Source organism: Erigeron canadensis, chromosome 2, assembly GCF_010389155.1.
Source record: "Erigeron canadensis isolate Cc75 chromosome 2, C_canadensis_v1, whole genome shotgun sequence".
NCBI classification, from domain to species: domain Eukaryota; kingdom Viridiplantae; phylum Streptophyta; class Magnoliopsida; order Asterales; family Asteraceae; genus Erigeron; species Erigeron canadensis.
In genome coordinates this window covers 32,914,193-32,926,615 of record NC_057762.1, presented here as the reverse complement: position 1 = coordinate 32,926,615, position 12,423 = coordinate 32,914,193, and the positions used below count along the sequence as shown (strand labels likewise).

At 33.1% G+C, this 12,423-nt stretch overlaps 1 protein-coding gene across 1 annotated transcript; it reads right to left on the bottom strand.

The window, feature by feature from the left end:
• Positions 1-3,831: 3,831 nt before the first annotated feature.
• On the bottom strand, positions 3,832-4,524 carry LOC122590234. Its single transcript, XM_043762565.1, has 2 exons — positions 4,461-4,524; positions 3,832-4,370 (listed from the first exon to the last, which is right to left on the bottom strand). Exons 1-2 carry the CDS (start codon positions 4,472-4,474, stop codon positions 4,034-4,036), a joined length of 351 nt encoding a protein of 116 aa, XP_043618500.1. The 5' UTR covers positions 4,475-4,524; the 3' UTR covers positions 3,832-4,033.
• Between the last annotated feature and the right edge of the window lie 7,899 nt (positions 4,525-12,423).

Genomic DNA, 12,423 nt, shown 5'->3' with positions numbered 1-12,423 from the left:
TAGATAGATATAGTTTTAAAATTTCGTTCTTTTGTGTATGGTTTTTTCATATGCTGAGCAATGAGAGAAAATTATGAGGCTGGCAGTTTACTATACGTATATGTCAGTATGATATATGAAAGCAAAAGATGGAGAAAAAAGTGTGGAAGTTCGTGAGAAAGTGGGACTATAATTTAATTCATGATGATGATGATGGGGTGTTCCTTTATTTTTCTGTATATATATATATATATATATCCATTTTTTATTTTTAATAAATGTTTGTCAGAATAAAATACTATGATAAGTTAATTTTGATGATACATGGAACCTGATTCCTCAACATAATAAATATTGAATTGTACCTTCGATTTCATTTGACGTTATGTGTTAACCTTTAAATTTATGAGTTTAATGCATTTTTCAACTTTTTATTTATAAGTTCACCTTTCAAATATACATCTGAAGTCAACCCGGTTAAATATTTTTTTAGACCCGATCGATTTGGTTTCATAGAGTCGATCGATCTGATTATAATTTATAAAACATTGAATAGGGCAGCATTTGGCAACATCGATTATATATTCCTGCCTAGAATCAAGGAAAAAGCAGAAATATAAAAAAAATTAGCATGTTTTTAATATTATTTCTTTAGATCGTTATTTATTGCTGGAAAGCCTTGAAAAACGAAGAAATGATAAGCATTGCCTACGGAGAATTAACAATACGAGTAATATGTAAAGTTTCCTAGAATCTTTACAATAAAAGTGAGACCCTATTACTGCACCCCTCCCTCAACAGATATATAGGTGTTGGACCATGTATAGTAGAGTTGAGAGTATTAATTTTCTCTATTTTATTATTACGGGACATATTCAACAGTCCATACTTTTCTTAAGTAAACACTTTAGTCATTACTTTCTTCAAGAATTTTTTCACTTCTCTCTTTTGGATCTTTGATCATTTTTCAGTTTTTTCAAGGATCTATCACCCCATCCATATATGTATATATATTAAATAAAAAAAACATATATAGTCATCATCCACAATCACAAGATTCGATGGTGTCAGATCTTCCCATGAAATTGAGTTAGAAGTGGTGGCGAGATCCGGAAGTGGTGGAGTGGTGATCCGCGGTGGTGATGCGATGAAGAGATCAGGCGAGGTGATCCGACAATTAATTGTTGTTGTTTATAAGTTTTTGTTGACAAAATTCTTTGGTTGATGAACATCTAGTAAGATCCATGTAGCAATATGTTTTTTTTTGTGTTTGAATACTTAGCAATATAAGACGTGATAAATGTTAAAAAAAAAAAAAGAAGTAATTGTACATTATGTATTAAAAACAGTAAGGGATGCATAGATGTTTATATTAAAGCCTTGTCTTGATTTGGGCATGTTATTGTAAAACAAGTTATCAGGTTTGTGAGAGGAACATTTTTCTTGAAAAAATATAAATGATCGTTAGGACCACTATACTTTTAATTTCAAGAGGGGTGCAGATAAAATATAACTAAAAGTGGTATATTGTTCGGGGAATATTATCGTTTGATACGGGTACAAGTTTGGTGATTATATGCGTTCATAGAAAAGGGCAAATTGGTTTGATATTTTGCGGAAAAAATAAAAAGTTATTAATAGTTATATAAGGGTTGGGTATTGTAAAACAAGTATATTAAAGTAAAAAAAATAGGACAAGATCTTGACCCTTAGATCATGGTTAGGCTATCTCCAATGCCAAGGACGAGGCGTCCTTGAGCTGCCACATCATATCATTACAAATCCTTAGGCTATCTCCAATGGGGTGTCCTTGGATGCCCTTACTTGTCCTTACCTAATATATTTTTGTTTTTAGTAGAGGTAAAAGGATATATAAGGATGTTTGTATGGTTGGAGATAAAATTATAAGATATGAAGGATATGTAAGGATGTATAAGGATTTGTAAGGATATGATGTGGCAGCTCAAAGACGCCTAAGGGCGTCCTTAGCATTGGAGATAACCTTATATATCCTTATAAATCCTTCAAATTCTATAATTTTATCTACAACCATACAAACATCCTTACATATTATACTAACTAAGGATAAGTAAGGGCATGCCCTTAGATAAGGGCATTCTTCAAAAAATCCTTAGTTTTGGACAAACTTCAACGGCAAAGGATATCCAAGGACATCTAAGGCCGCCTAAAGACACCCCCATTAGAGATAGCCTTAATTTGATGCATGAAGATTTACGAAACAATTGTTTTATTTGTTTTACATTAATATTTATTTTATTTAACCTAAAACTTAGTTATATATATAGTATAAAGTTTAAACTAATTAGTGAACAATGTAATTTTCCTCTTCCCGCATTTAGCTTATTCTACATTAGAATCGTCTATGTCGTACCCAAGTTTGTCACGACTAAAGGACCCATCGATATCGAGATATCAATTGGTAACATCCAATCCTTTTTCATTTGAGATTATTTGATACTATTTTATGTTATTTTCTTCCTATTCACATTTTTGTTGGTGTCACCCATCACGAAACAATTGTTTCCTAACTAACATGTCTCATTCTCTTCTAAATCTTTACAGCACCAATTTCCACTAGTGGTTTACCAATAGTTTCCTAACTAACATGTCTCATTCTCTTCTAAATCTTTAGATGGTCATTATAGGTTGTAAGACCAAAAATTCTATAATGATAACGAGAAATTTGGATATCTATTATGTTACACACTATTGGGTCTCTCTCGTGCAGAAAACAATAAACAAAGAAGTAAAAAAGAATGGTTTGGTTGGTTGGTTGAAAAGCAAACTAAAAGGAAATGAAAACGGAAAAGGCTTGTCGGACAATTTTCATATAAAGGAAACGTGTTGCAGGTAAAACCAAGCCATTACTTTTACAACTGTTTCGCACGCATTTTCTCATGTACAGCATAATAAAAGGGTCCAACTTTCATGATTTTAAAAATGTTAAATCCCATAAACTTTATGGGTTGAATTGAAGTTCCTCAAGTATTTTGAGGACCTGTTAAACTTTCATTGACAATTTATGAATCTTGAACTTATATGTACGTTGATTTTTTATTTTTTTGTTTGGAATAGCTGATTCATTAACACCAAAAGATTATACAGAGTAGGGGTGAGCAAAAACTGAACCGAAAAACCAAAAACTGAAAAAAACCGACAAAACCAAATCGAAAAAACCGAAAACCGAACGAAATCCAATGGTTTGGTTTTCGTTTTCTAAAAACTGAACGGATCGGTTCGGTTTTCGGTTTTATATGCCAAAAAAACCGATCAAAACCGAACCGAACTAAACTAAATATATTTTAATTTATTTTATTTTTATATCATATTACATTTATATTTATTACTTATAATTTATAAATATGTTAATAATTTAATCTTTTTATCTTTTTATTGTACAAATATATACAAATAGTATATTTTTAATAAAAATGTGCAGTAAAAACAATTCGTTTTATAAAAGTTATACAAATTTTAACACCTAAAAAATATAATTACTTAATAAAAAGCTTATCTGTATTTGAATTTTTATATCATATTTTTTTCTTAACAATTGAAAGTTAAATTAATAACATAATATTTAAAAAAACCCGAAACTGATCCAAAACTGAGCCGGAAAACCGAGAAACCGAACCGAACAAAAACCGAATCCAATGATTTTGATTTTCTAAAAACTGAATGGATCGGTTTTTGTTTCGGTTTTAGGCAAAAACCGAACCAAACCAATCCATACTCACCCTAATATAGAGTTAAGACATGCACCAGTTGCACGCCAAAGATATCTACAACACAAAAAGAGACTAATTGCATAAAGGAAAAGTTCTCCAACGTACAGATACATAACCAATGATTAAGCAGCAGAATTAAAAACGTTAACAACTAAGTAGAGCAATTTCATATTATAATATGCTTTGCACACAAACATAACCAAATTCAGCAACGTAGACATACATTAACAATGATTCAGCGCTGGAAAAACATGAACGATTAAGCAGGAAAACTTGCATCAACGAGCCACCACTTTCCCGTTGCCCTACGCCACGGGTATAATATCTAGATCTGATATTCCAAAACGGATGGGAACATCTTTATGTTTATTATTCTCGTTAGGGTGACGCGGATGATCTTTTAAAATAGACTTGAATAGGACTTCACGAATAGAAGCTCCAGGTTGAACGTGTTCGATGTGGCTGTTGTCATTAGAATTGACAGCAGTAACAAATTCATTAAGCTGGGGATTCCCAAATCGGCTAATTCCCCAAGATTTGGGCTCATCCTTTAGATGGAAGTTGACAACATCAACAGCTATTTCCAACTTTTTTAATCTCTTTCCACAATTCTCCGCTGCCCAACTAGTCAGATCTGCAAGTCTGGCAGCAAAGAAGAACACAAAATTAATTGGTAAAACACACACACAAATTAAAAGAAAAACAATAGCTTTCATCTAAAACTTTCTTAACACTTTTCCAATCATTGAGAACTTCCAATGATCTATATCTGCCCACCAACTTCAATCCTTTAATCCATTGAATCTTTCCTTAATTTGCAGTTCCATCTTCAAGTTTGTATCAATATAGGGGTAAGTTATTTTAAGAACTAAAAAAAATAATTTCAAGAACCATTCTGGACTACACATTTTTTTTTCTTTTTTTCTCTTTTCAATTAAATAATATAACTCACCCAAATCATTCAAAATGTTTTATCTCACAAACCGTAAATCGTTATACGAAATAAAAAACATGGGTAGTTTTAAAATTTCGTCCTCTTTCATTAGAGATACAATTCGATATACTTTTGACGACTTTTTAATTTTCGTTTTCTTTTGGGTACTTATACATAACTTACACATGGGTAGGTTGAACAAAAATTATGATTCGGAACGGGTTTCGCCCTTAAGGATATTCATAAACCAAAGCTAGTGGGGGTGATAGGTCATTGAGGGTGATAGGTCATAAGATGATAGGTCATAGAGGGTGATAGGTCATAGGGGGTGACCGGTGATAGGTGATCTACCTAACGGGCTCCGACCTTAGCCATTATGGCTCTGCCATGGACTGATGGGCTCCGTCCTTGGCCACCATGGTTCCGCCATGGATTGACGGGCTCCACCTTTAACCTTCATTGTTGTGTACATATGTTCATTTACTAATTTACGTGTGTAACACCCCAAAGATTTTAAGGTAAAAGAAATTAACCTCTTTTTATAGTTTTGACATTAAATTAATTTCCTAGTATTTTATTTTTGGATATGGGATTAATTTAGTTGGAACTTTAGCGGATAGTGGATAAAATACCCACAATTTTTGAAGTGGGTCGTGGCACCCCCAAATGTGCCAGCCACATACTCTTTTCTTCAAACTCATAATTCCACTACCTTCATCTTCATTCCCTCATGCAATTTTCTTTCTATTTTTTCCAAAATCAAGTGTTAATCCTTCGAATTCAAGACTAGAAATCATCCTAACAATCATCACCATCAATATATCTCCATTCAAGAGTTTGAAATTTAGGGCTTTGGTGATTTTAGGTGGTGGCCGAAATTTAATAAGAAAAAGAGAGAAATTTGGGAATTAAAAACCTAAGTTATTATCTTCCAATGTTGAGGTATTGATTTCTATTTCATTATTTCTATTGTTATTGAGAAATTAGGGTTCATGGATGAACCACTTTGGGGGGTTTTTTACTAGAATTTGAATTATGGTTAATTTTTCTCCAATTCCTTGGTTAACCTAGTTGTCATTGAGTTATATGATGTATTTGATTATGAAATTGATAAGGTTATGTGATAATTTGAGTTTATGAGAAAATATGAGTTTTTGCTAGTTAATGAACTATGGATGAAAATGGTAGGTTGAACTACCTAATGTTAATCTTAAGAATGGAAGTAACTCAATGACAAATGGGTTGGGTTTGGGTTTAGGAAAAGGGTAGTGATTGAGTGTGACTAGGTTGAACTAGTCATAGTTGTGAATGTAAGCTTATGCATTTTACGGTATGATCATAGGTTGAAGCTTGCTTGTGCTTGATCGTTTAGCGTTATTGTCTTTGACACGGAGGAGGTGAGTATATTTGCATACCTTTATGTATACGTTGGGCCAATTACCATGAGATGTGAATGTTCCAAGCATGGTAATTGGTTTGGCGTTAAGCCCATGTGGGGCATAGTTTATGAGGCCTAAGAACCTCCGGGACCTAAGAACCCCGATAGTTGATTGATTGAGGCCTAAGAACCTCCGGTGGCCTAAGAACCCCGATAAATGATCATGATTATGTTGTTTAGCTTATATGGATCCATATATGTGTTTATAGTATGCAAAGTGAGCATGTAAATGTGACATGACGGTGTCATAGGTTACATGTGAAAGTGTTTGCACTTGCCTTCCTTCGTGTTCGTAAATGTATGCAAGTATATTCACTAAGCCTTTGCTTATATTTTAGTTGTTTACCCCTTTTATAGGTAGTTCCGGAAGAAGGAACTAATGTGTTTGAATTGGAAGAATTGGTTAGAGCTTGAAGTTGACCTTTGCAAGACATTTGAAGGTATTAGGTCATTTTGGTTGAATGACACACTTTTGTTTTAGAGGCTTAGTTCATCCCACCTCTTTGGCTCTTGATACAATCTTGGTGTTTTGAATCTTGTGGTTATGTATCATGTTCATTTTGGGTGATGGTAACTAGTCTTGTTAAATTTGGAAGTCAAATAAAAGTTTTGGGTTATGTGATGAAATGGGTAATATGCCCTACTTATGTTGAAATGTAAGCTTATGAAACGTTTGTTCGCTTGATATGATCTTATTTGAGTCAGTAATAGTGCTTGGGAATGTTTGGAATTGAGTCGAAATGTTGAAAAACGTCAAAAGGAGTGTTTTTGGTGTACAGCAGAAAAGACGGGCTTTGTGCAGAGGACGACTCTTGTGGACGGCCTCTGCAGGACACAAGAGTCGTGCTCCTCTGTAATTTTTACACTTTTTTTTACCGAGGCTTCGTTTGATCTTTTCGGGTCCTAAAACTCGCATAGTAGTCTATTAACATCATTTTAAGAACATTCCAAGTGTCTTTTCTTGAATTGGAACATTCTGATTTTTCGCGAAAATTGGCCATATTTTTCTAAGTATAATTTAACTAATTTGCGTTTCTTTTCTTTTATGTTCATACTTTTGGGACTAAATTGAGTCGAGGCGTTTCAACGTGTGAAAACAATAATCGTACACATGTGTAGGTACACAAGTACAAGAGGAAAAAAACGAAAATTAAAAAGTCGTCAAAAGTATATCGAATTGGATCTCTAATGAAAGAGGGCAAAATTTTAAGACTATCTATGCTTTTTGTTTCGTCTAACGATTTACGGTTTGTGAGATAAAGCATTTTGAATGATTTGGGTGAATTCTTTTATTTAATTGAAGAGAGAGAAAAAAAGAAAAAATGTGTGGTCCAAAATGGTTCTTGAGTTCTTTTTTATTTGTGGGTTTTTAAGTAACCCTTACTCTATCTATATATACGTATAAGAACCCTAAACATACTTTATTACAATCGATCTAATCCAACTTCCATGTCCATCAAAATTTGTATACCTGGCATCTCCAATCGATCTTCCATGCCAAGTCTGTATCTATCGTAGGTTATAGATTTTATTAAATCATGTTATAAATATATATTTCTTACTAAATTTTAAAAAAAGTGTTGTGGAAATTACCGTTACAGGGTAAGAAATCAATAACCGGATATCTCTTTGTATCATGATATCACTTTCCGAAAATAACAATTCGACCCTATCTGCCTGGATTACACGAATTTTGTTTTGGGATAATACAAAGAGTAATGTTCTAGATTTTAGCAGAAATCTAGAACCCGTTCGCTAGAGAGTATTTCGTGTTTTGTATATATTTTCTCACATATCTTTCTCTTTCTGAGACACCCAAAGAATGTTATATTCAAAGAGAGAACAAAAGTTCACAACGTTGTGTTGTTACTCGTACTTCTTCCATGCAGCTCATGTATGCATATATGCATATATATAGTATGGCAAGCTCTAGTAATAGCATTGATGGCATAGTTCATCAAATGACTTTTTGTATGTGAACTGAAAAATGAAATTGACAGCATGACATATTACGTGTGAATTCTAGAAATGAAATGTGTGCAGACTTTCCAAATCACTATTGATTTTTCCATTCTAGTATTGCACATGATAACTTTATTTTCAAAACAAGTAAAGGTTATTTTTCCATCATGTCAAATTTGTCTAACACCATTGCCATTTCATTTTCAAATTCACAATCATTTTCAAAGTTTTCATGCTTGTAAATTTCATGTATAAAAACGTTTTTATTATGTTATCAAAGATTATCAATCAATTATTACAAAATCATTATTGGCCATCAATTATCATAATGCTTTTGGGTCTGGGATGTCATTCATTTAATGGGCGTACACTCCGTACCTCCAAACCCATATCCAAGTGTCATAACCAAATCCCTCAATTACACCAAATAACAATCCTCCCTAATTTAGTGCAATTCCGTTACGTGAGAAAATAATCAAAACAAAACTTATGCGTAAATGAAAATGTCCTGGGGATTGAATTTTCACTTTAGTATATTACACATTCCAAATATTCGAGAATTAGGGTGTTCTAAAAATTGAACCCTTCAACCCATTTGAATACTTGAAAATAATATACATAGCTTTCAAATATCCACTAAAGCTATCCTGACGTTATACAAGCCATACGTCCATATCTATTCATGAATGTATCCAAAGCTAAAAGTCCAAAGCTTTCTTGAAGCGGCAAAACTTCACATTCATATAGGTAGTTCTACTTTATTCATGCACCTACTATTTCACCTTTTCAAATGAACTATTAAGAAGCTATACTTCAACTTAATCATATGTAGGTCCGAGCACATACCTTGGGATGATATGTAAAATCATGTGCTCCAATTTCTAAATGTAAGCTTTACACATTGAATTCAGCTTCTGATTAACATCAGAAGGGAATTGGGTATCTCACAATCAGAAATTTAAGTGGACTTTAAACCCATCCCTTCAGCAGACTTATTAACCAAGTCTCTAGCCAACCCCTTCGTTAAGTGATCAGCTAAATTTTGTGGTGACCTTACAAACTATGTCTAACACCTAAGTGTCTAGACTTCCCATTGTACATCTGGCTATAAGCCTTTGCCAATGTAGCGGCACTATCACAATTGATAGAAATGGGTGCTATAGGTTTAAACCACAATGCGACAATGGAATCTCATAAATCAAGTTTATTAGTCATTTTGCTTCCTTACTAGTAGCAGTTAATGCAACAAACTCAGATCCCATTATTGAGTTAGTGATACATTTTTGCTAATTGGAATCCAGGAGGTATCACCTCCCCAAGCAAAATACCCAACTAGATGTTGAAAATTGATTTTCAACATTGGTTATCCAACTCGTATCAGTATACCTTTCTAGAACCGAAGAAAACTCCGTCTAAGATAAACTATAATCCATAGTTTTCTTTAAATACTTTATCAGAATAATCAAATATGCTATATACATATTATGTTTAGTATTCTTACTAAATGTTAAAAAGTGACTTCAATATGGTGTGCAGATTGAATAACCTTATAATCGAGATCTTCATAGCTTCTTAAATATTAAAAACTGACTTCTCCCAATTATGGCAAAATTGAGTTACAAATACAGATATGTCTTACTAAACGTTCGATGAAATGTTTAGGTAAACTATATTTGGTAGAATTCATTTGCTATGCGGCTGAATTTTATCCAAACACCACGAGAATGAAATAAAAAAGAGGTAAAAACAAAATCAAAAGGAAAAAATACAACATATTTTATATCCCTTGTATCCACCGATCAAAGAATAGTACATATTTTATAATAAAATAAAAAATAGCCAATTTACAACTGATGCAAATAATAACATATAACTTATAAATAATATATATCAAATATGTTAAAACATGACTAATGAAACGTAAATAAATCATAATTTTTTATTTTTTTATGATCTATACTTTTAAATATAGTATAATAAACAATCTCGGTGAAAACAATGATAATTATCATTAAATTAATAAAAAGACGCGGTCTAAATCATATAAACATCTTTGTGCTCATATATTATCAAAATATGGAATCTTAGTTATATAGAAATAAGTTACAAATATAGATTTAAATATAAAAAATATGTGTGTGAAATTGATAAAGTAAATATCTAATTTAACATTGATAGTATAATCGATTAGTAAAATATTAGATGTAATTATCAATATAATCTAGTTTTATATTATGTTAAAGTAATTATATTCCACGTACAAAAATAATTAAATAAAAAAATAGAAAAAGATAGGTTATAAAGATCGACAATATATTATCAATGCCTTTTAGTTTGCAAAAAATAAATAAATTAATATCTACCATAGTTTGCAGAAAATAAACATCTATTAAATGAGATCAAATGGTTTTGTAAATAATATTAAATGTTCGAGATCACGATAATCTTGTATTTGACTTTTTTTATTTGTTATTTAAAATTGATAAAAAAAAAAAAAAACAAATGTCCATGTAGGCAAATGATGACATGACAAATGAAGCGTCAATTAAGCACTAAAAAAAATATAAATATAAATGTCAATATATCTAAAAAACATTACAATTATCAGAAGATGTTACCTAAGCAAAAAGCCTAGTTGGCATGTAAAAAGAAGTGACACATAAGGAAAAACCTATCATCTAAACTAGATGATTACTCGGTTGTAAAACAATAAATATATAAGGGTATGTTTGTTAAAAATAGCTGTAGCTCTAGTAGTAACTTGTAGCTGTAGATTTTAGTTGGAGTTGTAAACTGTACATTTTTATCTAAGCTGTTTTTAAAAACTTTTATTTCTTAGAGGTGTTTGGAATGATAACAGTAGTTGTGACTTAAATGTTTAAAATGACACACACACACACACACACACACACACACACACATATATATATATATGTATGTGTGTGTGTGTGTGTGTGTTTACGTTTTTGTTCACATGTTAACAAATGAGTATTTATAAGGTTTTGAAAAATAAAAATTTCTGCAACATATATTTTTATAACGTTTCACATGTGAATGAACAAAAAAAACACGTGATCCAATACATAATTAAAGAGTTCTCAAGGTTCTTACAAAAAAATGGGTTCTCAAAATAAGGATCCCCTATACACACACACACACACACATATATATATATGGGTGGGTTATTTATAGTACATGCAATCCAAAAAATACGTACAAGGTTCTTCCTCATTCGTCCTTCTTCTCCGGCGAGACTGTTGCCGCCAACCACCACCTTCTTCTTCGGCGACCGCTAACCTCCTCCTTCTTCCCCGTCGAGATAACTACCGCCACCACCTCCAGCAACATCTCCGACGACTTTTCAAATGACTTTTCCGGGGAGAACCAGGTTCGTTTTCGGGTGGATAAGGTACGGGCGGTGCCCTCATCCATTCTAAATTGGTTGTCACGGGACACATATGGGAACCGTATGGATTTGATGGGCCGCGATCCAAGAGATGGTGACGGTTTGATACGGTATAGGCGAAGCCATTGCCACCACCTCCGACGACTTTTCTGGCAAAAATCAGTTTCATTTTTGGGTAGATACGGTACGGGCGTTGCCCTCATCCATTCTAAACTGGTTGTTAAGGGTCGCATATGGTAATCGTATGGATTTGATGGGCGGCGATCCAAGAGATGGTGACGGTTTGATACGGTATAGGCGAAGCCCTTGCTGCCTGCGTCGTGGTTGGGGTGGTCGGAGATGATGTTGATGGCGGTGGTTGTCTCGCTGGAGAATAAGGAGGTGGTGGTTGGCGGTAGCAGTCTCACCGGTGAAGAAGCGGGTGGCGGCTGCTGGCCGGAAAAGGAGGAAAAAGATTGATTTGAGCCGTAAAGATCTGTGATCGGACTGCTGTTACTTGTACTTTTGTACTTTTTTCTCATATGTATTATATTTATCTTTTCTCTCACCGGAGAAGAAGGACGAAGGAGGAAGAACCTTGGACGTATTTTTTGGATTGCATGTACTATAAATAACCCACCTATATATATGGGACCCTTATTTTGAGAACCCGTTTTTTTGTAAGAACCTTGAGAACTCTTAAATTATGTATTGGATCACATGTTTTTTTTGTTCATTCACATGTTAAACGTTATAAAAATATATGTTGCGGAAGAAAGTTTTTTTCAAAAAAGTAAAGTAACTCCCAATGCCGTCTTCCACGGGTTTTGGGTCCCAATACTGTAACAACCGTCCCAGAAATGTTCTATTTAAGTTCTTAGAAACGTGCATATGCCACTGGATCGGCCAGACAGTTTAATTTATATGAGTTCTAGACGTACTTTAGATGTTCATTATGAGCTTATATGGACTTCAA